The sequence below is a fragment of the Bos javanicus genome, chromosome 4 (genome assembly GCF_032452875.1).
Source record: "Bos javanicus breed banteng chromosome 4, ARS-OSU_banteng_1.0, whole genome shotgun sequence".
NCBI classification, from domain to species: Eukaryota; Metazoa; Chordata; class Mammalia; order Artiodactyla; family Bovidae; genus Bos; species Bos javanicus.
In genome coordinates this window covers 93,434,186-93,454,272 of record NC_083871.1, presented here as the reverse complement: position 1 = coordinate 93,454,272, position 20,087 = coordinate 93,434,186, and the positions used below count along the sequence as shown (strand labels likewise).

The 20,087-nt window shown below is 54.2% G+C and overlaps 1 protein-coding gene across 9 annotated transcripts in view; it reads left to right on the top strand.

Moving 5' to 3' along the window:
* KCP (kielin cysteine rich BMP regulator) overlaps positions 1–20,087 on the top strand; it is a 46,196-nt gene that overhangs the window by 11,191 nt on the left and 14,918 nt on the right. For 6 of the 9 annotated variants that reach the window (XR_009736022.1, XR_009736023.1, XM_061414642.1 and 3 more), the window contains exons 2-21: positions 1,700–1,960; positions 3,971–4,160; positions 5,389–5,729; positions 8,764–8,930; positions 9,459–9,648; positions 9,729–9,805; positions 10,404–10,479; positions 12,202–12,269; positions 12,469–12,565; positions 12,713–12,795; positions 13,001–13,094; positions 13,936–14,024; positions 17,740–17,833; positions 17,960–18,039; positions 18,116–18,209; positions 18,542–18,627; positions 18,702–18,783; positions 19,043–19,195; positions 19,286–19,389; positions 19,467–19,560. Coding sequence is in view for 7 of the 9 variants with exons in the window: in XM_061414642.1 (XP_061270626.1) it covers positions 5,651–5,729; positions 8,764–8,930; positions 9,459–9,648; positions 9,729–9,805; positions 10,404–10,479; positions 12,202–12,269; positions 12,469–12,565; positions 12,713–12,795; positions 13,001–13,094; positions 13,936–14,024; positions 17,740–17,833; positions 17,960–18,039; positions 18,116–18,209; positions 18,542–18,627; positions 18,702–18,783; positions 19,043–19,195; positions 19,286–19,389; positions 19,467–19,560 (1,807 nt within the window). In the remaining 2 variants the exon portion in view is untranslated. Of the gene's footprint in view, positions 1–1,699; positions 1,961–3,970; positions 4,161–5,388; positions 5,730–8,763; positions 8,931–9,458; positions 9,649–9,728; positions 9,806–10,403; positions 10,480–12,201; positions 12,270–12,468; positions 12,566–12,712; positions 12,796–13,000; positions 13,095–13,935; positions 14,025–17,739; positions 17,834–17,959; positions 18,040–18,115; positions 18,210–18,541; positions 18,628–18,701; positions 18,784–19,042; positions 19,196–19,285; positions 19,390–19,466; positions 19,561–20,087 lie in introns of those variants that run through there. The other 3 variants (XM_061414643.1, XM_061414644.1, XM_061414645.1) reach the window with 3 other exon arrangements.

Sequence of the window (20,087 nt, the reverse complement as noted above, 5' to 3'; positions counted from 1 at the left end):
AATCCCAGCAGGTTCCATCCAACAAAGGAAGTACTGAGTTCCAACTCTGCTATTAACCTGTGAGCAGTGACGGTCAAGTATGGGGGCTGACATTGGTACTTGAGTAGGCATGCTGCGATTTGGCATGATCCCTGGAATACAGTGGGATGGACACCTGCAGGCATTTTAAGGGGCAGAAGAAGTCCTTTCTGGAAGGGGCTGGCAGCCTAGTTATTCTGAATCAGGCAGAGGAGTGGCCAGCTGTGGGATACAGCTGTGGAATTAGAATCAGATCTGTGATAAACAGCGCTCAGTCAGGGTAACCTTTGCCTGGGGTGAACATGATGTTGTGAGTGGGGAGAGAGGGTCCTGGGTAAATAGGGAGGTGGAGACAGGAACCACCAAGAAAGGAGCTTCAGGGGCGAGTGGGTGACTTGCAGGGGCAGACTGGGTCGGGGAGAGATGGGATCCTGCACGGCCTTTTCCCAAGCACCACACCCAAACGAAACCATGTGATGCTCACAGGCTTGCATGTGGTCGTGTGGGCCAGGGGATGGGTGTGGAACAACAGACCTTGTTACCATTGGTCACGTTGCGGGGAGTGATAAGCAAGGAAGGGCGGAAGCAGGTGTCATGACGCACTTGCCTTTATAACATTGTGATGGCTTACTTCATTTGTTACAACTGGCGTGGTTTGAAAGGTTGCTGTCGTTTAGTCGATAAGTCGTGTCCAACTCTTTTGCGATTCCCTAGACTGTAGCCCACGAAGCTCCTTTGTCCATGGGATTTCCCAGGCAAGAATACTGGAGTGGGTTGCCATTTCCTTCTCCAGGGGATCTTTCCAAGCCAGGGATCAAACCTGAGTCTCCTGCATTAGCAGGTGGATTCTTTACTACCAAGCCACCGGGGAAGCCCCGGACTTGAAAGGCCTTAAGTACAAAATTTAACAATTTCCTTATCCCTATCTCCCTCACTCCTTATAGCAACCTCTTGCTTCCAGCCACAAAATCCAGAGGAAAATCAACCTGCTGCTCTTGTCAGTACAACCAGAAGGAGGGGAGGAACAGAAAGTAACTTATGTTGGGTTCTTTTGCGTACCAGGCGCCACACACGTGTCAGGCACACATCACATGTACATTGCCTCATTGGACTCTCCCAACCTACAGCAGTGGTTATTACTTCCTTTTACAGATGGAGGGGCTTCCCAGGTGGCTCAGCGGTAAGAATCTGCCTGCCAACGCAGGAGATGCAAGAGACGTGGGTGCGATCCCTAGGTCCAGAACATCCCCTGGAGTAGAAAATAGCCACTCCAGTATCCTTGCCTGGAGAATTCCAAGGACAGCGGAGGCTGGCAGGCTATAGTCCATGGGGTTGCAAAGAGTCAGACACAACTGAGCACTCGTATGCACGTATTGCATTACAGATGAAAAATTTTGGCTTAGGGAGGTAGAGTATATGTGGTAAGGTTAGCATACAAGCTAAAGGCCCAGGAGAAAAGAGAATTCCCCTCCAAAGGGGTTAGCTAAAGAGAAGTTTAATAAGGGACCATTTACAGATCTGCAGACATGGTTAAGAGAATCACCAGGGATGCTGAGGGCCAGGAACTTGTTAGCAGGGATCCACTGCCACCCTCTGGGCTGAGCAGATAAGGGGCAGGAATAGTGTGGTGAGCAGGAGGCCAGGAAGAAATACCCCAACCACTCTCCTCTCCTGCCCGCAGGTCCTGCCTGTGCCTCTCTTTGGCTCACCCAACAGGAAGACGGAGGGCATGAAAGCCAAGGTGAAGCAGTCTGTAAGGCGTGGAGGGGGAGGATGAATGGAAGAGGTAGATCACTCAGCACAGACAGTAAGTGGTGGAGCAGGATTTGAACTCAGGACTCACTGACTCTAGACCCGGAGCCCTTCTGCTGCCATACTGAGCTACACACGCTACTGTGCCTACAAGCCCTGCTGAGTCACAGACGTGGGGACACCCTGTCGAGTAAGGACTTAAGCCTGGGCCGGAGTTATTCCTTGTTTCTCTAGCCAGAAAGTTCCTGGCTAAAGAAAACAAGAAAGCATTGGTTTTTGGTGAGGATGGTGGCATCTTGTTCCACTAGCTGAGCGGAGAAATATGAGCCCTTTATTCCAAGCCTGACATTTTCGTGCACCTAGGGTCGTGTGTTCGTGCCCCTCCCTCTGCCAGGGGCCACGTCCCACATCCCTCGGCCTGGCCCAGGGCATTCTGCCCATTGCTGTTCCTGATTTGTTCATCCCTATATTCCTGTATCTGGCTCAATACCTGGCACCAAGAGGCTGTGATCAGTCATGGTTGAAACTCAACTGCCTCTCCCAAACAACACCCTTTCCTGGGTTTTTATTTCATAGAGTGACTTTTCCAGAAGTTTCTGTACCTTCGGTGGGAGACAAAGAAAGCTAATACTAGCTTTTCAGGTTGGGCTTCAGCAGGAGATGACAATGATGTCGATAAAAATAATAATATGTTTTGGGTGCTTAACACGTGCCAAGTACCATAGAAAGACTTCTACAGGCATTGTCTCATTGACACCTCTTCTGCAAATTATTTCAGTTCAGTTCAGTCGCTCAGTCATGTCCGACTCTTTGTGACCCCATGGACTGCAGCATGCCAGGCTTCCCTATCCATCACCAACTCCCGGAGTTTACTCAAACTCATGTCCATTGAGTTAGTGATGCCATCCAACCATCTCATCCTCTGTCATCCCCTTCTCCTCCTGCCTTCAATCTTTCCCAGCATCAGGGTCTTTTCCAAGGAGTCAGCTCTTCTCATTAGGGGGCCAAAGTATTGGAGTTTCAGCTTCAGCATCAGTCCTTCCAATGAATATTCAGGACTGATTTCCTTTAGGATGGACTGTTTGGATCTCATTGCAGTCCAAGAGACTTTCAAGAGTCTTCTCCAACTCACCTGCACCTTAATCCATTCTCCAAAGCACACAACTCTGCAAACACGCATCCTGGCAGCGTCTTGCCTCAGGCCCCAGCTGTCAATTGCTCCCATCTTGCTTTGGAACTTCCCTGTTGCACGGCACTGGACACCTCAGGAGCCCACTTGAACACTTGTTCACACCTGACTGGGAGCAGTGAGTGCCCTGTGAGGCTAGCTCAGGGGAAAAGTGTTTCCTCTTTCCAGCTGAGCTGCTTTCACACAGATGGACCTGTGGGATTGGACACACAGATGCCCAACACAGTGATCAGCTCCTCCACAAGGCGGTCTTGTATCAGCTTTCCATCCTTCCCACCCTTCATTCCTGCTCCCTGGGATCATATTCCAAAATAAACCCACATGTAAGCCTTTGTCTCAGGCTCTGCTTTCAGGGAACCCAGGCTAAGACAGCCCTTATAAGAATCACGAGGGAGGTATTATCATTACCTCTACTTCACAGGGGAGGGACCTGAGGCTGAGAAAGGTTTGATAACTTGCCAAAATCATATAGTGGATAAGGGTGGGGCCACTGAAACATTTAGGAAGGAAGGCAAGGGTATGAAATGCTCCTCTCTGGGAACAGGAGATTGGATTTACCAGGGATTTTTTTTTTTTTTTTTAATTTTTGGCCTCATTGCACAGCATGTTGGATCTTTGTTCCCCAACCAGGGATCAAACCTGGGCTCCCTGTAATGGAAGCATGGAGTCCTAACCACTGGACCACCAGGGAGTCCCCTTACCAGGGAACTGTAATAGAATTCCTGACGGTGTTGCATGTCCACTGAAGTTTGTAGATATGAATTTGAAGGGAATCTAGTCACCCAAGGGTGGGGATGTTCTCCAGCGATACTCAGGTGCTCTGACAGAGGATGGAGGGGCTGGAGTGGGCACGGTGGGAGGGCAAGGGTGTGGGGGGCTGGCCAGAGCAGGAAGCAGCTGGGAGCTGGGGTGGCCAGGGCGGGTGCTTGGGCTCCTGGTGGTGATATGGAGTATGGGCCCTGGGGCCCCAAGGGCCTGGCATTGAATCCAGGCTCCATGGTTTACTTCCAGGGTGACTTACCTGACTTCTCAGCTGACTTCGCATCTAACCTGACTTCTCAGACTCCTCACCTGTAAAGCAGGAATGATGGGGTGACCGACATCCCAGGGGAGAAGCGATAAGACCTAATGCCTGTGTGCCAGGCCCTGTGCTGAGTCCTCTTTCCAGCCGTTAACTTGCTAACCCTCACACACCGATGAGGTGGGTGCCATTAGAGCCACAGAGAAGAAAAAGTAGCCACTGAAAGTTAAACGACTTGCCTGAGGTCACAGCAGAGAGCATCAGACTCTAGACTGACCTGGAGTCTGCTCTTAGCCTCTCCTCCACGCAGCCTCCCGGGGCCCTGCTTCTGACAGACTTTCCTTAAACCTGGTGGGAGCACAGCTGCCACTTCCTTGTTCCTCTTCCATCCAGCTGGCCCTGGTGCTCTTCTGCTCCCAGGAGCCTGGCTCCAGGCTTAGCCAAGCCAGGTCTCAGAACTGGCCCATAGCTGCCCTCCCTGCCCCCTGCTGCCAACTGCTGGGGACCTTTCAGGGGTCCACACTTGGGATGGGGGGGTTGGGCGGGGGTGAGACACACCTTTCCCTTATGGAGCTTGGCGAGTGGGCTAGAGGGACCTTTAGCCCTGTCCTGGGCGAGGGTGGGGAGCTCTGGTTTTCTGGCTTTTGTGGCTGGGGCAGGGGGTGGGGGGGCAAAGACTGCTATGGCGGGATTCGTGGCTCCACCCTCCATGTCCCTGGGCCTGTGAGCTGGGGCCCATCCCCACCTCCCCTGCTTCCCAGCTGCACCGAGGAGTTTCCCAGGCTTGCGGTCCACGTGACCAGTGTCTCTCACTTCCTCCCTTTGGCCCCCTCCCCCTGCGGAGCCCAGGGCCTAGCCCGGCCCCCTGCCTGGACTCACAACGCCCCCCTCCCCAGGCCAGGCCTGAGCCCAAGATCTGGAAATGGGCTGGGGAAGGAAAGTCTTGGCATTTGGGGCCCAACCTGGGGCTATCAGGGTAGATGGGGATGGCGGGTAGAGTCCAGGAAAGAAATGCAGAGGTGAAGAGAGGAGGAGGAGGAAACCAGGAGTCCTTGACTTTGGAGACCTGGAGCATCACCACTTGTTTTCAGTTGTTTACCGAGCACTTAGTCTGTGCCAGCCACTACCCTACCCTAAATTCCTTATCTCCATAGTCTCGCTTAGTCCTCACTGCAAGTCTATAAAGTAGATATTATGACCAGTTTACAAATAGGGAAACTGAGGCACGAAGTTAGAGGCCTAAACAGGCACGTGGAATTGGCTGAGCTGGGATTTGAACCCAGCTCAGTTTGCTTCTCCTATACACAGGTGAAGAAGGGAACCCCAGGGTGGCAGAGTGACCCAAGGGTCAGGGAGACCAGCGGTCCCAGAGCCTGAGAGTGATGAATTTGTGGGGTTTTTTTTTAAGGAGTGGCTCCTGGACCCTATGCAAGAGAAGTCACCCCCACTTGCTTCCAGCTTCCGGCCCCCCAGGCACTCTCCTGCACCTCTGAGCCGGGGCTGGGGTCAGGATGGAGGTGCCATCAGGCAGGCAGGCACCACAGGCCTGGATGACAGACACCAGAAGCCCTCCCTGAACAAAGGCTGGGTGGGAGGCGGCCTGGTGTGTCCCCACCCCCGCCTCCCTGTGCCTGCTGAGCCAAGACTGCAGTCAGCAAGGCAGGGAGAGCATGGCCAGGGCCGTGGCCGTCCTGCTGTCCCTCATTCTGCAGCTCGCAAGCTGGACACTGGCCCCGGGGACCAGCCGAGGTAAGTTGGGGTGCTGAGGGTTTGGGGACAGCCAGGTGGGACCTTACCTCTTGCTCAGCCCAGTCTGAGGGAACAGCTGGGCTGGGAGGGGGGCTGCCTCCCGGGGCCCTGCCTTGCAGTGTGTTCGCCTCTCCGGCCAGCCTGAGTCCTCCCCATCGGTGGAGGAGCCAGCGTGGTGCCGGCGGCACAGAGACTATGACATGAGGTTCTGGGGTCCTGGGGCAGGAGGGGGCTTCCTGCTCTGGCCTCGGGAGGAATTCTTGCAGGCAGTGGTGGGGGAGAGGCTGCCCTGGAATCTGGGAGTCTGAAGTTAATTATTTGTCCTGAGAACAGAGGGGAAAAAAAAAGAAGGTCCGCCATGGGAACTGGCTTTGAGTGTCTGTGTCTGGCTTTCCTCCAGAAGGACCAGCAGGAGTAGAGGGCTCAGTGCATGGATTGTGTCGGGCGGGGGGGCAGCGCGGGGAAGGGAGGGGAGCTGAGGACAGTTCCATGGGGAGGAATCAGGCTTTGCACAACAACCAGGAGCTCTTCTCTGCAGATCTCTCCAGGAAAAGGACTGGCTGGATCTTCCCTGAGGGTCCCACAGGACCCCAGCTTCTCCTGACCCCCTGACTGTGTTTGCTTAAGCAGGCAGGCAGTGGCCTGAAAGGAGGAATCATGGGGCATGGGGTGTAGAGCTGAGGTGAAGGGTATAAGATACTGGGACCACCCTTGGCCACCCTTCATGGGGCCGGGAAGGGAGCTAGATACCACACCAGGACAGAGAGCCATTCCAAGTGATGACACCCTGCCCAAGGTTTGTTGGGGGGTAGGAGAGTGGGCTGAAAAGATAATGGGCACTTGGGAAAGGTCACATTTGGATTTGCTGCTGGGCACCTTCAGATGTGGGATTTAAAGCAACTGTGCCAAGAGAAGAGGAGCAGCTGGAGGCAAGGAGACTTCAGCCTCCAGAGTGGAGATGAGAGGGGAGAGGAGCAGAGCTGGGGAGATGGGGTGAGGGGATAACCGGCTGAGACCAGAGACTGATGGGGTTTGGGAGGGGTACCAAGAGGGCAGCTGAGCCCCAGATTTCTAGGTAGGTGGGGATGGCATCGAGCTTCCCAGGTGGCGCTAGTGGTAAAGAACCTACCTGCCAATGCAGGAGACCTAAGAGATGCAGGTTCTATCCCTGGGTCAGGAAGATCTCCTGGAGGAGGAAATGGCAACCTACTCCAGTGTTCTTGCCTGGAGAATCCCATGGACAGAGGAACCTGGTGGGCTACAATCCACAGGGTCGCAAAGTCAGGCACGACCAAAGCAACTTAGCACGCACCACAAAGGTGGCGTTAACCAAGCCAAGGAACCCAGGACAAAGCAGATTTGGACAAAAGAAGACAATATAGGTTTTGGACTAGACTCTCCAACCCACTTTGGTGGAGGCAGTCAGGCGGCTGGGGAGTGAGCGACATTGTGCCCTTGCTTCCTTGGACTAACGTTCACCAAAAGCTCTTTCAGCCACCCAGGCCAGCCTCACTAATGAGATGCCTCTGAGGAAGGACTCTTCCCTTTCCCTCCTCCCCTTTCTTCTCCTCACCCGCCTCCCGCTCCAGACCCTCTGCTGCCCTGCCCACCTCACCCAGAGGAGGGATGATGTTTGGGAACCAAGCCTGGAATCAGACGATCCCCATCTGCATGGTCTTTATTTTCCTGATTGTGGAATAGAGATCAAAGTGAGGCAAAAGTGGCCTTCCCCAGCCTCTCCCAGGACCCAGTGTCATCTAGAACCCGGGACAGGCTGTCTTCATTCTGATGGAGCCTTGAAAGCTAGTAGGGGCCCTGCCAGCACTTTCCCCAAACCCTTTAAGAAATGCAGCCACATCCTACTTTCTGGAGCACACCCTGCCCAGTGTGGGTTGCCAAGCCCCTCTGCCATAGGCCTGGAAAAGAGTGGCAAGGCTTGGGTGTGACAGCAGGGGGGAGAGTTGCCCATTGCTGTGCCCAGAAGCGGTGTCCTTTCTGAAGATGAAGCCAAGCAGATGGAGGCGGGGTTTGCTCACAGACCCCAGGTCCCTGAAAGCAGGCCCATCTTTCACTGGTCTGTCTCCCTCTCCTGCTGACTGTGTTGACTTGTGGGCCCTCCCAGCATGACATGTCAGTTCCCCATGCTGTCCCTGGCAAAGACCCTGGTCTGAATGAAGCTGGATGACGGGACCCCTGCAGAGTCAGAACAGACTACAGGGAAACCTGGTCTGTATCCTCCCCCAGGCTCCCAGTGAGCTGGGTTCCCTGGGGCTTATACCTGCCTGAGGTTCTTGTTACTGTCGTTCAGTCAGTAAGTTGTGTCTGACTCTTTGATACCCCATGGACTGCAGCACACCAGGCTTCCCTGTCCTTCACCATCTCCCGGAGTTTGCTCAAACTCATGTCCATTGAGTCGGTGATGCCATCCAACCATCTCACGCTCTGCCACCCTCTTCTCCTTTTGCCTTTGATCTTTCCCAGCATCAGTGTCTTTCCCAATGAGTCAGCTCTTCTCATCAGGTAGCCAAATTATTGGAGCTTCAGCTTTAGCATGAGTCTTTCCAGTGAATATTCAGGGTTAATTTCCTTTAGGATTGACTGGTTTGATCTCTTTGCTGTCCAAGGGACTCTCAAGAGTTTTCCCAGCCTCACATTTCAAAAACATGAATTCTTCGGTGCTCAGCCTTCTTTATGGTCCAGCTCTCACATCCTTACGCAGCTACTGGAAAAACCATAACTTTGGCTATACAGACTTTTTTTTTTTTTTAGCAAAGTGATGCCTTTGTTTTTAATATGCTGTCTAGGTTTGTCATAGCTTTACTTGGGAAAACTGGTCTGGGTCACTTTTGTCCACCCAGGGCACCCTCCTCCTCCTCCAATGCTTTCCAGCCCCTCACAGACCATTTTTCCTTCCCAGGACGGTGGGTTTGGCAGGTGGACAAGGGTGGGATATAGGACTGATATTGGGAAGACAAACCCAATATCCTTGCTAGCCCCTCACCCATAGGCCCTCCCTGGATTCTTGTGCCTTCAGGTGGGGCCATCTCCAGGGAGCCCCTTGGCCTTGCTGACATCCAGGACTACCAGTCAGAGGGGCCAGCCCACTCCTCAGCCCCTGCTGGGGTCCCCGAGGAATGGTGGCGCCCCCTGGAGGAGCAGCTGGAAAGGCTGGAGGCAGAGGTCACGGAGCTCAGAGAACAGGTACCATTGAAGGTGGTTGGGTGTGCAAGGGGCAGGGCAGGCCTGGCGTAGTGGGAAGAAAGGAGGGAAGGGGAGCTTGTGGGACCCTGAAACAGAGTTTTGTTTTAAATGCACATAGAAAGGCTCTTATCTGAACAGTTAACATTGGTTCTTTCTTACACGAGAAGGACCTCCAGGTATCTGACCAGATTTTCATTTTCTTTCATGTACTTGGTGGACATTATGGAGTGCCTACTTCATATAAGACATTGTCAGGGAAAATTTTGGATGGATTAAGGTCTTTAACTGTTGGGTAATGGGGACTGGGTCCCCTTTTGTCTAAAGAAGAGGACTGGGGGCCCATGCTCCTCTGGGAGCCCGTCCAGACCCCAGGCCGTGAGAACTGGTGCTGTCTGAGGGGATGCTGCCCGGAGGTGGGCCCACCTCTGCTCCATCAAGTTTCCTTCTCATCCTGCCCTGGCTTTCGTACACTGTGGGAGACGGTGGGGGAGGCTGAACCAGTGCCTCCCACCCCGACCTCTTCCCCAGAACAAGGACCTGCAGGGCAGGGTGACGCAGCTGGAGTCCTGTGAGTGCCACCCGGCTTCCCCCCAGTGCTGGGGGTTGGGCCGGGCCTGGCCCGAGGGGGCTCGCTGGGAGCCCGACGCCTGCACAGCCTGCGTCTGCCAGGACGGGGCTGCAAACTGTGTCCCCAAGCCCAGCCTGGCCCGCTGCCACGGTGAGTGCCATCTGCCTGCCCGCGGGCACCACCCTGGGGCCTGGAGATGGCCCCGAGTGACAGCACCGTGTCCTCCCTAGGCTGCAGCCACAATGGTCAGGCCTATGGCAATGGGGAGACCTTCACCCCAGATGCCTGCACCATCTGCCGCTGCCTGGTGAGTTCTCACGGGCCCCTGGGACACCCCATCCCTGTCCCCCTCACCTCAGCTGCCTGTCGCTGCAGCTGGTGTGCAGAATGTTTAGAAGGGGGGCGTTCTGCCTGCCATCCCTCCAAGCCTTGCCTCTGGCAGCCTTCAGTTGATTCTGAATTGTTGTGCTTTCTGGAGCTCAACCCCTGCAACACACACAGAGGGGTTCTTATCCTCCTGTACCCACTCCTCACCTGTGCACACTCAGTGTCCCCCACTCATGCGTCTGTCCCTGTCATCTACCTGCCTCTTCTCCCTTGCTTGGCTCCACCTTCCTCCAGCCTTCCCTTATTCACCCCTCCATAGGAAGCCCTCTGTTCCCTTCCCAGGATCTCCCTACTCTGGAGATGTGGCTGGCTCTTGAAAGCGCTGGTTTCCAAGGGTTGAGAGTGGCAGGAGATGATGGGGGTGGGGGAAGGATGTCCCTTGTCTGCCCTTGGGCCAAGGGCAGCCTGCAGACTCTGAGCCCGCTCAGCCTCTTGCTCCTCCGGTGGGTCCCAGCCTGGGGGGAGGTTTCAGTTCTGAAGGACCACCCTCCAGAGTTCCATCACCTGCTTCCCCACAGGAAGGAGCTGTAACTTGCACCCAGAAGCCATGCCCGAGAGGACCCTGCCAAGAGCCAGGAGCATGCTGCCCACACTGTGAGCCCGCTCAGCTTCCTGTCTGCCCCAGCCGCACTTCCCACACTGGTTCCAGGGCCCCCAAGCCTGTCCTGCCCCCTGCTATGTGCCCAGAGGGTGCCCGCCTGCTTGCTCCGGTTTAGGGAGTTTGGAAGCGAAGTGCAAGTCAGCAAATGCTGCCTCTGGCCTGGGACTGAGCCAAAGGCTTGACATGATCTTCTTCCTTCCCTCCAGGAGCTTCTAATCTAGTGAGAAGATGAATTTACATAGCTAGTGTAATACAAGATTTAAGAGCTAGTGAACAGATTAAGAGGAAGCAGAGAAAGGTAGTAAGTGGCCAGTTGCCAGAGGAGAGGGCAGGGAGGGCTCTATGGACAACGCGTCATCCAAGCTGGGTCTTCAAGGAAGAGTGGGGTTTCCACAGAAGGAGGGTCCTCTGCACACCAGAATGCGGAGACGTGTGTCACAGCAAATCAGCCTGGGAAGGCCAGTGGGAACAGGCTGCTATAAGCCTTGCAGTTTGGACATTCTTCTGTGGACAATGGGAGCCATTGAAAGCTGCAGAGCTGGAGTGTGGCATGTTCCAAGAGGCATTTTTGGAATATTCATCTGGTATGGGCTAGATGTAGGAAGACCAGGTAGGGGGTTATTACATGCCCAGTGGTCTGGGCATGGAGCCAGAGATGACAGTAGGCTACAGAAGAAAGGTTGTTTCTAAGGAACATGGTTGTATGCCATAGAACAGTGGACTCCGAGCTTTAGGAGACTAGGAAGGCCATGGGCCAGTGACATGAAGAGAGCTGGGCGGAAGTGGAGGCAGTGACTGCTGGGAAGTGTTACTAGCTCATAGTTAGGAAGATAAGGTTTCCAGCTTCAGCAAATAAAAACAGGATGCCCCGTTATATTTGAATTTTAGATAAATAGCACATATTTTTAAGTATGTCCTGTGCAATATTTGGGGTGTACTTATACTAAAAAATTTTGTGTTGTTCATCTGAAATTCACATTTAAGTGAGTGTTCTATATTTTAATCTGGCAACCATACTGCAGGAAGAATAGCAGCTGGTAGTTTGAAAGGTGGGTCAGGGGTCCAGGCACTGGTTGAGGTCTGGCAATGTAGCCTGAAAGTCTTGGCCAAGATGAGATGAGGAGTAATGTGTTTGGAGTCATTAGATCTCAGTGAAAAGGGACACACACACACACACACACACACACACACACGTGCTTGCATGCGCACGCACACAGCTTGTAAGATAAATGGTGCCTCAGGGCCATTGCTAGCCCATATTATGTCTTAAAGAGCTGACTCATTTGAAAAGACCCTGATGCTGGGAAAGATTGAAGGCAGGAGGAGAAGGGAACGACAGAGGACGAGATGGTTGGATGGCATCATCAATGGACATGAGTTTGAGCAAGCTCTGGGAGTTGGTGAAGGACAGGGAGGCCTGGTGTGCTGCAGTCCATGGGGTCGCAAAGAGTCGGACATGACTGAGCGACTGAACTGAACTGATGATGTCTTTGGTGAAATTTTTAAAAAGTCACTCTTCCCTCACTGCTTCCATGTGTTGTAAAATGATGGGCCTACTGATATTAGAGTCAGACACTATACTGCCATCTGCTGAAATGTTGTAGTAAATATACAAATCTGATTCTCACCCAAACAGTGCCCCTTTGATGTCACGTCCTTGTCTTTTGCCCCAATTCGCTGGGTCCCTTACTTGGGGCCTGGCCCTGGTTTTGCAGGCTGCCCTGGAGGCTACAGGGATGGGGAAACGTGGCAATTGGAGCGCTGTGTTATCTGCACCTGCCAGGTAAGGGAATCAGAGCCTGGCCCCAACTACCAGCTACATCCCTGCTGTCCGGCATACCCCAGGCCTGGCAGTGCTAAGCCTGACCTGGGGGCCAGGCAGGGCTGCTGCTGCCACCCTGGCACTGAGCCCTGGAGTTGTCTAGGCCTCCACTCGGCTTGGGCAGTGGAGAAGGCAGGAGGGCTCAGTGTCTGTTCTGCAGGCAGGGACAGTGCGGTGCCAGGGGCCCTCATGCTCAGAGCTCAACTGCCTGGAGAGCTACACCCCACCTGGGGAGTGCTGCCCCGTCTGCCGGCCAGGTGACCTGCCCTTGTCTTGCCTACCCCCTCACCCTGGCCTCAGCCCCAGAGGGTTCCATACCTACCTGGGGTCATGCCTTCCCCTGGGTGATGACCACCCACTTTGCTCTCTGCTGACTAGCTTGTCTTTCTGGCAATCTTCCCCAGGCTGTGAATATGAGGGGCAGCTTTACGAGGAAGGGGCCAACTTCCGGTCCAGCTCCAACCCTTGTCTCCAGTGCTCCTGCCTGGTGAGTCCCCCGCACCTTTGCCCGGGCCCTGCTCCTCCTGGGATACCCGCGCCTGCTCCGGGCCGCACCTGCCACACTTTCAGCCCCTCACATACCTCCCGAGGCCTGGTGCCAGAGAGATCCTCCCTCCATCCCCGCCCTGTGGCCCAGCCTGCTCTCTCTGGGAGCCAGAGCCGGAGGCAGCACAGCTGTGGGTGTGTTACAGAGGAGCCTGGTTCGCTGCGTGCCCACGAAGTGCCCGCCCACCCCCTGCCCCAAGCCAGTCCTGAGGCCTGGGCACTGCTGCCTGACCTGCCAAGGTGAGAGCCCCTGCCCCTTCCCTGGTGGAGCTCCAGGTGGGGCTGTTAGGCTGTTTCATCAACCCAGAGCTCACTCTACAGACCCCTGACCTGGGGGTTTCGTCAGCGGGGGAGCCGCGCCTGACCACACCTGCTCCAAGTTCTACCCTTGTCACTTAGCGCTTGTGTGCCTCTGAGAGAGTTACTCCGTGCCTCAGTTCCCCATCTGTAAGAGGGGGATAATGATACTGTATATACCTCGATAAACATTGACAATTACCTGCTTTGTGCAAAGACACCCGTGGACCCTCGAGGCAGACCACTAGAGGGCGACACTGAGTCACAAACTAGGACTGGCAAAGGCGGGATTAAATTCCACGCAGATACTATAGAAACTCAGAGGAAGGAGACCTAGTGGAGACCTCGTCCAACCTGGGCACGGAAGGGAGGGCGTCCTGGGGGTGGTGGGTCCGGACTGAACCTCAAGGCTAAAGAGCAGTTCGCTAGGTGAAGGGCAGAGGGCATGCCAGGAAGAGAGGGCCGTTTGGGACTGACACTCCATGTGAGGTAGGTGTGTGTTGGTTGGGAAGGCGCAGGCTGGTGGGCGTGGCTTACACTGAGAGGTGGGGGGCAGAGCAGAGACAGGTGGGCGTGGCCATGCTGGCCCTCGAAGACCTAGAAAATCAGGCTGAGGAGCTTGGGCTTGACCCTGCCTGGGGTGCTGGGAAGCTGGGACAAGGGGTCCAGGCAGAGGCAGGATCTGGTGGGGTTTAGGGTCTGGGGAGGACCCTCAGAGGGCATGTGGAGGAGGGAGGGTCTGGCTGAAATTTCCACCAGGCTTCTCTCTGCCTGTCTCCCCCAGCTCAAGGCTGCACAGAAAATGGTTCTCACTGGGAGCATGGCCAAGAGTGGACCACCCCTGGGGACCCCTGCCGGATCTGCCAGTGCCTGGTGAGTCCCCGTGCTGCTCTGGGGCTGTCCCCACCACTACCCGACCCCGGGTCACCCAGATTCATTCCTTCACTCCACTGAACACATCCCAAAAGGCACTGTGAGGGGACAGAGATGGAAGAGACCCAATTCTGGAGGCTGTGAGGCTGGGGAAGGGGTCGTGCCCGTATGTCCAGTTCCAAGCACAGTAGGTGGGCAGCATGTTTGTGAACCCAAACAAGGCACTTCAGGTTACAGGAGGAGTGAGGCTGGGCAGACAGGATGTGACGGGGGCACAAACTCCAGGGACGGAGAAATACAGTTGATCTGAGATGTCCAGAGCCCTGCTGTCTGAGCAGGAGCCACTCCGTGTGGACACTGAGCCCTCAAAATGTGACCGTCCTGTTTGAGATGGGCTTTAAGGGTAGACTATGCACTGGATTTCAAAGACGAATTACGAGAGAAAGATGCATAAAATGTCTCATTAACACTTCATGTTGATTACATGTTGAAATAACTTCTTGGATACATTGGTTTGAGTGGAATATAATGTTAACATTTAGTTCCATCTGATTCTTTTTCTTTTTGAATTTTGACTACCAGGGAACTTTAAATGACATATGTGGTTTGTGTTCTATTTCTATTGGGCAGCACAGATCTAGAAAAACTTCGGGGTGGGGTGGTGTTTACTTAGGTCTGAATGAGTGAGTAAGATTTGGGCAGGGAGGAATGGGGGGACACTCCAGGTGCTATAGACTGAATGTCTGTGTGCCCCCCTCAAATTCATATGTTGAAATTTTAACCCCTACATGATGGTATTAGGAGGTGGGGCCTTTGGGCGGTAATTACTTCTAGAGGGTAGAGCCCTCATGATTGGGATTTTGTTGTTGTTCAGTTGCTCGATCCATGGGGTCTAACTCTTTTTGACCCCATGGACCGCAGCACACCAGGCTTCCCTGTCCATCACCATCTCCCAGAGCTTGCTCTAACTCATGTCCATCGAGTCGATAATGCCATCCAACCATTTTGTCCTCTGTCATTCCCTTCTTCTCCTGTCTTCAATCTTTCCCAACATCAAGGTCTTTTCTAAAGAGTTGGCTCATCGGATGGCCAAAGTACTGTAACTTCAGCTTCAGCATCAGTCCTTCCAATGAATATTCAGGACTGATTTCCTTTAGGATGGACTGGTTTGATCTCCTTGCAGTCCAAGGGACTCTTGAGAGTCTTCTCCAACACCACAGTTCACAAACATCAATTCTTCGGCACTCAGCCTTTTTTTATAGTCCAACTCTCACATTCATACATGACTACTGGAAAAACCATAGCTTGACTAGATGGACTTTTGTTGGCAAAGTAATGAACGGGATTAGTGCCTTTATTTATATATATTAAAAAAAAGACCCCAGAGGGATTTCCCTGTGGTCCTGTGGTTAAGACTCTGTACTTCCACTGCACGGGGCACAGGTTTGATCCCTGGTTGGGGAACTAAGATTGTGTGTGCCACAGAGCACAGCAAGTACAGCCAAAAATAAAAAAAGACCCCAGAGAGCTCTCTTGCCCCTTTCACCATGTGGGGGATGCAAGCAAGAAGACAGCCATCTATGAAGCAGGACTGGGAATATCCCCTGGAGGAGGGCATGGCAATCCATTCCAGTATTCTTGCCTGGAGAAGCCCATGGACAGAGGAGCCTGACAAGCTACAGTGCAAAGCATCTCTAAGAGTTGTACATAACTGAAGCAACTTAGCAGGCACTCATGCTTGAAGCAGGAACAGGCCTCTCACCAGACATCGAAACTCCTAACACCTTTATTTTGAACTCCCTGGCCTCCCACACAGTGAGAAATTTTTGTTGTTTATAAGCCACCCAGACTACAGGATTTTTACTACAGAAGCCTGAATAGACTAAGACACCAGATATAGGGAAGAGTCAGGGCAAAGCCTGGGGGAGAAAGGCAGAGACACGAAGGCCTCACGTCCAGGCAGGGTGCACGCCAAGTAAGGCTATGATTCAGAGGGCTGAAGCCAGAGCCACAGAGCTTCCTGGCAGCTCAGCAAGGACGAAGGACTCCACTGCGAAGGCCATGGTGCACCCACCCCCTTGTTACCATGTGCTTCCCCGCCCTGTTCACATGGACACCCCACATGCCCACCCCACCTGTGAGAGACACTCATGGGGCTGGAGGTAGCGAGCCAGGTATAGGTGTGAACTCCAGGGACTGGGTCTGTCTGGGAAAGACCGTGGGGAGTCGTAGCAGCTGTGTGTTTGTTAAGTGTCAGCTTCTGGAGAGGGATGCCACACCACATACTTATCTTATGCCCATACAAGGCTGTGAGGACAGCACTATTATTGTCTCCTTAAAACTTTTTTTATTTCATTATTTTAAAAGTTCTTTATTGGAGTTTAATTGCTTTACAATGTTCTGTTGGTTTCTGCAGTACAACAAAGTGAATCAGCTATCAGTTCAGTCAGTCAGTCGTGTCCAACTCTTTGCAACCCCATGGACTGAAGCATGCCAGGCTTCCCTGTCCATCACCAACTCCTGGAGCTTACTCAAACTCATGTCCATCAAGCTGCTCATGCCATCCAAAATCTCATCCTCTGTCGTCCCCTTCTCCTCCTGCCTTCAATCTTTCCCAGCATTAGCGTCTTTTCCAATGAGCCAGTTCTTCCCATCAGGTGGCCAAAGTATTGGAGTTTCAGCTTCAGCGTCAGTTCTTCCAATGAATATTCAGGACTGATTTCCTTTAGGATGGACTGGTTGGATCTCCTTGCAGTCCAAGAGACTCTCAAGAGTCTTCTCCAACACCACAGTTCAAAAGCATTCATTCTTCAGGGCTCAACTGTCTTTATGGTCCAATTCTCACATCCATACATGACCACTGGAAAAACCATAGCCTTGACTAGACTAGAATCAGTTATGCATATACACATGTCACCTCCCTCTTGAGCCTCTCTCCCACCCCTCTAGGTCATCACAGAGCACCGAGCTGAGCTCCCTGTGCTATCGCAGCAGCTTCCCATCAGCTAGCTATTTACACATGGTAGTGCATATATCTCAGCGCTACTCTCCCAGCTCCTCCCCTCCCCTACCTCCTTCCCTCGTGCCATAGTCCATTCTCTACGTCTGCATTTCTATTCCTGCAAATAGGATCATTCTCTTTTTTTTCCAGATGAGTAAACTGAGTCACAGAGAACTTTAGGTGACATGCCAGGTTATACATCTGTATTTGTTTTTAGGGCTGCAGTAACAAAGTGCCACAAAGAGTAGCTTAAACAACAGAGATTGGTCCTCTCATGGCTCTGGAGGCAGAAGTCCAAGACCTAGGTGCTGGCAGGGTTGGTTCTGACTGAGAACTGTCAGGGAGACTGTTCCAGGCCCCTCTCCAGCTCTGGCGGCTGGATGGCAATCCTTGGCACCCTGTGGCTTCTGCCTTTGTCCCCACATGCTGCTCTCCCTGTGTGTGTCTGTGTCCAAATTTCCCCTTTTTAAAAGAACACCAGTCGTTGGATCAGAGACCACCCCCTTCCAGTCTCACCTCATCTTATGTGACTACATCTGCTACGACTCTATTTCCAAATAAGGTCACATTCTGATGGGGTTAGGACTGCAACATAAGAATATGAAGGGGGACACAATTTGCTCATAACAACATCTAGTTAATGGATAGCTAGGACTCGAAGGCTATCTTGCTACCTGGCTGCGCTCTGATAGCCCCTTCCTCTGTCCCCCACAGGAAGGCCACATCCGGTGCCGCCAGCGGGAATGTGCCAATCTGTGCCCATACCCTGCCCGGCCCCTCCCGGGCACCTGCTGCCCGGTGTGTGATGGTGAGTCAGCAGGTGGTCGGGGGATCGGAAAGCGGATGGACAGCCTATCACAGGCCTCCTGAGAAGATCAGGACACTGACTGGCACACGGCCCTGAGGAGGGTCTCAGGCACCGTCTTCCCAACAGGCTGTTTCCTAAATGGGCGGGACTACCGCAGCGGGGAGCCCCTGGGCTCTGGGGACCCCTGCTCGCGCTGCCGTTGTGTCGTGAGTGTGGCTGCCCGGTAGGGAGGGGTTGGCGTCTGGGCCTGCCTCTCACATGCTGACCAGGCCTTGTTGGCAGAATGGGAGTGTCCAGTGTGAGCCTCCACCCTGCCCACCCACGCCCTGCAGACACCCAGGCAGGACCCCGGGGGAGTGCTGCCCTGTCTGTGACAGTGAGTGAGGGCTCCAGTCACCAGGGGGAGGGCTAGCCACTGCCCCAGGAGAGGCTCTGGGTCTGGGGGTGGGGGTGGTTGCCTCTACCGAACCTACAGAAGCCCCCTTGAACCAACCTAAGCTCTGTCACCAAGGGTGAGGGATGAGTTCTCTCCTCACCTCATGGCATGCTGGGCACCTGGGGGCTGGTGGAGGCTGGCAGGCAGGGCTTCCTGGAGGACATGTGTGACTGTCCTTATCAGGATGGAGGGGTGGTGGAGGCCTCAGGTGTGGTGAGGCTTCCCCATCAGCCCCCAGCCCTGTCCCCCTGCCCCTCTGTCCTCCTGTCCAGGCTGTGAGTACCAGGGACACAAGTATCAGAACCAGGAGACCTTCCAGCTCCAAGAGAGTGGCCGCTGTGCCCACTGCTCCTGCCAGGTAGGCAGTCCTGCTGTCTCACATCCCAGTTCTGTCTTGTCCCCTGAGGGCCTCTCACCCAGCCTCCCTCCTAGGCTGGTGAAGTCTCCTGCGAGGAGCGTGAGTGCCCAGGCATGCCCTGCACCCTGCCTGACTCTGGCCCCGAGCCCTGCTCAGGTGTGTGTATTGGGGGACGGGGCAGGGAACAACCATGAAAGGGTGCTGCTCACAGCAGCCAGGAGTGTTTCTTCACAGTAAGGGAGTGGGGGCACATCCTTAAGTCCACCAGCCATTCCAGAGTGGGTTCAGAGGCTGCTGTGGGGATGGTGAAGCTAGGGTCCTGGGAAGGGTTCTGGGTAGTCTGGGAAGGACAGGGATGGATGGAGGTGCCTGGGCTGCCATGGTGACACCCATTCCCTGCCTCACACCACTGTAGTCTGCGTGCTTGATGGAGAGGAGTTTGCTGAGGGTGTCCAGTGGGAGCCTGATGGCCAGCCCTGCACAACCTGCTCCTGTCAAGCTGGGGTACCTGTGTGTGGGACTTTGCTCTGCTCCCCAGCCCCCTGCCAGCACCCCACCCAGCCCCCGGGTGAGTGCCCTGCCCTGAGCTAGCTTTCTCCCCTGTGCCTTGACCAGTTCACCTTGATGTGTAGGGCTCTGACCCACCTGCCCTGCCCAGGTGCCTGCTGCCCCAGCTGTGAGAATTGCACTTACCATGGCCAAGTGTATGCCAACGGGCAGAACTTCACAGACGCAGACCCTTGCCACACCTGCCACTGCGAGGTACCTCCCCAGGCTTGCTGCTGCCCGGCTCAGCCCCTCCCAGGACCCACCGCCATTGCCCTCTCACCTGCTCCCAGGATGGGACCGTGACGTGCTCCTTGGTCAACTGCCCTCCCACAACCTGTGCCAGGCCTCAGAGGGGACCCAGCCAATGCTGCCCCAGGTGCCCAGGTATGTACTTACTGCACCTGTGTGGCTCGGGGGACCCTTGACTCTAACACTCCATGGCCCCTTGGGCCCTTAGTGAAAGTGAAAGTCGCACAGTCATGTCCAACTCTTTGCTACTCCATGGACTATACAGTCCATGGAATTCTCCAGGTCAGAATGCTGAAGTGGGTAGCTTTTCCCTTCTCCAGGGGATCTTCCCAACCCAGGATTGAACCCAGGTCTCCCACATTGCAGGCAGATTCTTTACTAGCTGAGCTGCAAGGGAAGCCCAAGAACACTAGAGTGGGTAGCCTATCCCTTCTCCAGCAGATCTTCCCGACTCAGGAATCAAACCAGGGTCTCCTGCATTGCAGGCAGATTCTTTACCAACTGAGCTATCAGGGAAGCCCCCCCCTTGGGGGCCTAACCTTAACCCTAACTTTAGACAGCAATGGCCTTCTGAATTGTTTTCAGTCTGACACAGCTTGGAACTCTCCGGAACTCACAAGGCAGGGGTGGGAGACACGGCAGACATCCGTTTGTCCTTCATG